This window comes from Penaeus japonicus, unplaced genomic scaffold (genome assembly GCF_977035675.1).
Source record: "Penaeus japonicus unplaced genomic scaffold, GWHDUDI00000001_assembly GWHDUDI00000028, whole genome shotgun sequence".
NCBI classification, from domain to species: domain Eukaryota; kingdom Metazoa; phylum Arthropoda; class Malacostraca; order Decapoda; family Penaeidae; genus Penaeus; species Penaeus japonicus.
The window spans coordinates 29,221,969-29,226,968 of NW_028234430.1; the positions used below are offsets into that span (position 1 = coordinate 29,221,969).

General features: G+C 45.2%; 1 protein-coding gene across 4 annotated transcripts in view; it reads left to right on the forward strand.

The window, feature by feature from the left end:
* Nucleotides 1-4,621, forward strand: part of LOC122255180 (galactosylceramide sulfotransferase-like) — a 59,914-nt gene extending 55,293 nt beyond the window's left edge. For all 4 annotated transcript variants that reach the window (XM_086553668.1, XM_086553670.1, XM_086553667.1 and 1 more), the window contains one exon: nucleotides 3,169-4,621. In XM_086553668.1, coding sequence (XP_086409794.1) covers nucleotides 3,169-3,786 — 618 coding nt within the window. In that variant the 3' untranslated portion in view covers nucleotides 3,787-4,621. The remainder of the gene's footprint in view (nucleotides 1-3,168) is intronic.
* The last annotated feature ends 379 nt before the right edge of the window (nucleotides 4,622-5,000 follow it).

Here is a 5,000-nt window from a genome sequence, read left to right on the forward strand (position 1 = left end):
GGGAGGGTGAGGGTGGAGAGAGTGGGAGGGAGGGTGGATGGATGGGTGGGAGGGTGTTTGGGAGTGAGTGAGGGAGGGAGTGAGTGAGTGAGTGAGTGAGTGAGTGAGTGAGTGAGTGAGTGAGGGAGGGAGTGAGGGAGTGAGGGAGTGAGGGAGGGAAGGAGTGATTGATCGAGTGAGTGAGTGAGTGAGTGAGTGATCGAGTGAGGGGGCGGGAGGAGGCCGGCCTACTTCGGGCGCTGCTCGAGTGGCATTGGTTTTCCTTGAGACTCTGTTTCTCTATTCCTTGAGGCCTTGAGAAAGAGAGAGAAAGAGAGAGAGAAAGAGAGAGAGAGAGAGAGAGAGAGAGAGAGAGATATGACAGTGAGAGCCAGGAGGAGAGAGAGATGTTGGGAGGGGGCGGGGAGAATGTGTAAGAATTGTAGAAGGTAATTTCAAATAGAGATTGTGTGCAGAGATGATTGGGATGGGAGAAGGATGGGAGAGGAGAAGGAGGGAGGGAGGGAGGGAAGGAGCGAGAGAGCGGGAGAGAGAGTGAGAGAGAGAGAGAGAGAGACTGGAGAGAGAGAGGACGAGAGGGAGGACAGAGAGAGAGATGAGAGAGAGAGAGAGAGAGAGTGGGGGAGGGAGGAGAAGAGATAGATGGAGGAGAGATAGAGGGAGAGAGATAGAGGGTGAGAGATAAGAGGGAGATGCTAAGAGAGAGATAGAGAGGTGATAGAGGGAGGGAGGAGTGGGAGAGAGGGAGAGGGGAGAGGGAGAGGGAGAGGGAGATGGTGAGAGGGAGATAGGGCGAGGGAGAGGCTGAGAGGGATAGAGGAGAGGGAGAAGGAGAGGGAGAGAGGGAGGGGAGAGGGAGGGGAGGAGAGTAGGGAGAGAGAGAGGGAGAGTGGAGAGAGGGATGAGAGAGAGGGAGAGAGAGAGGGAGAGAGAGGAGGGGGAGGAGAGAAGAGGGAGAGAGAGAGGGAGAGAGAAGAGAGGCTGAGGGAGAGATGAGAGGGGGAGAGCGAGAGTGAGGAGAGAGATGAGGGAGAGAGCGAGAGATCGAAGAGCGAGAGAGAAGGAGCGAGATTGAGAGAGAATGTGATGAGAGAGAGAAGGAGAGAGAGAGTCGAGGAGAGGAGATGAGAGAGAGAGAGACGGGAGAGAGAGATGAGAGAGAGAGAGGGGAGATGAGAAGAAGAGAAAGAGCGAGAGACGAGCAGAGAACAGAGAGAGAGACGAGAGAGAGAGATCGAATGAGAGAGAGAGAGAGAGAGAAGAGGAGAAAGCAGAGAAAAGAAGAGGGAAAGAGGCCGTGAAGAGGAGGAGAAGAGAAGGAAGGAACAGAGGAGAGAACGAAAGAAAGAAGAACGTTGATGATAGTATAGATAGATAGTAGTATAGATAGATAGATAGATTGATAGTAGAGAGAGAGAAAAGAAAGAAAAATAGATAGACTAGATAGGATAGACAGATTTTTTATGATAGATAGTAGATTTGAGTGAGGAAGAGGCGCGAGAGAGAGAGAAAGAGAAAGAGATAAGAAGAGAAAGAGAAAGAGGAAAGAAGATAAGAGATAGGATTGAGAAAGAGAATGAGTAGAGAGGAGTGAGCGAAGATGAGAGAGAGAAGAGAGAGAAATAATGAGAGCGAGTGAACGAGAGAAGAGAGAGAAAGGGTAAGAGAGATGAGAGAGAGAGAGAGAGAGGAAGAGAGAGAGAGAGAAAGAGAGAAAGAAGAGGGAAGAAGGGAGGGAAGGTAGTGGAGGGGAAAGAGAGATAGAGGAAAGAAAGAATAGAAAGAAAGATAGGATAGTAGATTGATAGATAGATCGATAGATAGATAGATAGATAGATAGATAGATAGAGTGAGAGAGAAGAAAGATTTAAATAGAATTAGATAGATAGATAGACAGGTATATATATAGATAGATAGATAGATAGAGAAGGAGAGTGAGAGAGAGAGAGTGAATGAGAAAGAAAGAAAGAGAAAGAAAAAGAGAAAGAGGGAGAGGAAGAGAAAGAGAAAGTGAGAGAGAGAGAGAGAGAGAGAGAGAGAGAGAGAGAGTGAGAGACGAGGAAAGAGAGAGATGAGAGCTGAGATGAGAGAGAGAAGAAAGGAGAGAGAGCAAGAAGAGAGGAGACGGAGAGGAGAGAAGGAGAGACGAGAGAGACGAGCAGAGCGAGAGAAAGTGAAAGAAAAAGAAAATGAAAAGAAAAGAAAGAAAAGAAAAAAGAATAAGAAAAGAAATACAAAAAAAAAAAAAGAAAAGAAAAAGAAAAAGATAAAAGTATAAGAGAAAGAGAAAGAGAAGAGATGAGAGAGAGAGCTGGATGAGAGAGCAGAGGAGAGATAGAGTGAGAGAGGAGAGAGAGAAGAGAGAGAAAAAGACAAACGACAAAGAAAAGCAAAAAGAAAAAGAAAAAGAAAAGAAACAAGAAAATGAATGAAAAGAAAAGAGAAAGAGAAAGAGAAAGAGAAAGAGAAAGAGAGAGAGATTGTGTGTGTGTGAGAGGAGAGAGAGAGAAGAAGAGAAGAGAGAAAGAGAGTTGGAGAAAGATTAGTGAAAGATGAGAAGGAAATGAGAGAGAGAGAAAGAAAGAAAGAAAGATAGATAGATAGATAGATAGATAGATAGATAGATAGAGAGAGAAAGAAAGATAAATAGATAGATAGATAGATAGACAGATATATAGATAGATAGAGAGAGAGAGAGAGAGAGGAGAAAGAGAGAGAGAGAGAGAATCTCCTTGACCTTCTTTTCGCTTTCCTTCCTCTCCTCCTTGAATAGTTTTTTATTTTATTATTATTTTTTTTACTTCGTTCTTTCCTTCTCTTCTTTCTTCATTCTTTCTACTCTCTTTGTCTTTCTTTTGTCTCCCATGTCCTCCCGCAACGAAGTAATACATGAATATTTTTATGAATATTTTTATGTCATTATTAGGTAAATTAACTGTTAACTGATATTATCATTGCCATTATCATTGGTAATATTGTTATTATCACAATCTTGATATTAATGCAGCTATTCTTGTCATCCTCCTCCTCCTCATCATCATCATCACCTTAAGCATTGTCGTCTCATCCAGCCTTAATAACCTTAATAACTCCCATTAATAAGCCTCGTCATTGCGACACAGATCCTCCTTTTTGCTGATGCTAACGGCGGTCTGATTCCTCCTCCAGAAACTCATGGAGCTCCCGAGATACGGCGGCAAGTTCGGCAAGAACCAGATGCTGTTCGACTTGGGCTACAGCGACAACATGTCCGTGACGCAGCTCCGGCAGGCGATTGAGGAGCTGGACAGCCTGTTCGACCTCGTGATGATTTCTGAGCTGATGGAGGAGTCGCTGGTGCTGCTGAGGCACCTGCTGTGCTGGAGCCTCCACGACGTGGTTGTGTTCACCAAGAACGCCCGGCGCCAGGAGGTGAAGCCCACCCTCGACCCGCAGACGAGGCAGACGCTGCGGGAGCTGAACAGCGCCGACGCCCTGCTCTACGACCACTTCATGGCCAAGCACCGTCGCGCCGTGCTCGAGTTCGGCGTCCGGAGGATGGCCGACGAGGTGTCCGCGCTGCGCAGCCTCCGCGACGAGTACTTCGAGGACTGCGGCGCTCGCGAAGTCAAGGGCAAGGACTCGACTCTAAAATTCAAGGAGTATTCCGGTCTGGTCAGCTCCTACGTGACCTCCAACAACTCCGATCAGAACTGCCTCATGCTCTCCCTCCCGGAACTGCCTCTCGTGGACACCGTGAGGCGGAAGCAGCTGAAGGTCCTCGAGGAGATGCGATCGCCTTCCTAGCATCATGCCAAGTATATCCTCAGACTGACTCGCCGTTGTTATCGTTTTAAATCAAACCGAGTTGAGGACGCGCCCCGAGGGACCTCCTGGGCTGAGGCGTGACTGCAAAACGCTCTTCCACTCCTCCCTCGGCACATGGCTTCCAGTTCTGTGTGTTATAAGTAATCTATTTTTGTACATTATCTTGAGCGATGTTGTTGATGATGATAAATGTGTTATTTTTTCCCCTTCTTGATTTTCTTTTGCTGTTTCGAGTCAGCAAAACCGCACCGAAGTGCCTCTTGTATGGTGTATACACAAGGCTGTGAGATTTTCATACCTTTGATAACGCTCATTGGGTGCCTTTCAAAAAAAAAAATAAAAAAAATATATGACAAGTTCCCAATGATTTTTTTCAATATTGTTGAATTTGTGTACTTTGTAATGCACATGTGATGAGCGCTAATGACAGATAGTCTATATTTTTGTCAGTTTAGAAGGAAAACGAGAGTGCTTTATGTTATTGCATATCATAATTCTATGTTCACAATCAGCAAAACATGAACAAGAGGGAGAGGACCTAGTTTTCTTCCTCAAATGAAGGTATTAGTCGAGTAATTCTTCATATCAAGGATGTGCTTAATTAAGGACCGCCCGCCTAAAAGGACCTTAAATAGACTGTATTCTCAGCCTCGACTAAGGGAAAGGGGACAGTCTAAAGCACAGGATTTGCTGACGTTGAAAAAGAATTCGATCCAGGTAACTAACTGTTTTTTGCAGCCAGGGTGTGTGGAATCTAGGAGTCACACTGTCAATATTTTTCTGTAGACGTGTGGAAATATATAGTTGAATGATACGAGACTGGTTTTGATTCGTAATACCCTTCTGTTTCTGTGTTCTTTGCGAGTCGCATTGTTTTGATGGGAATATTAGCACAAACTATGGAAGCTCTTTCAACAGGTGATATATTGTGACATTTTGAACGAAAATATTATACGAGATATGCTGTTATTTCAATATATTTTTTTCTCTCTCCTTCCTCAATCTCTCTCTCTCTCTCTCTCTCTCTCTCTCTCTCTCTCTCTCTCTCTCTCTCTCTCTCTCTCTCTCTCTCTCTCTCTCTCTCTCTCTCTCTTTCTTTCTTTCTCTCTCTCCCTCTCAATCTCTCTCTATCTCTCTCAACCTCTTTCACTCTCCCCCCCTCTCTCTCTCTTTCTCTCTTTCTCTCTCTCTCT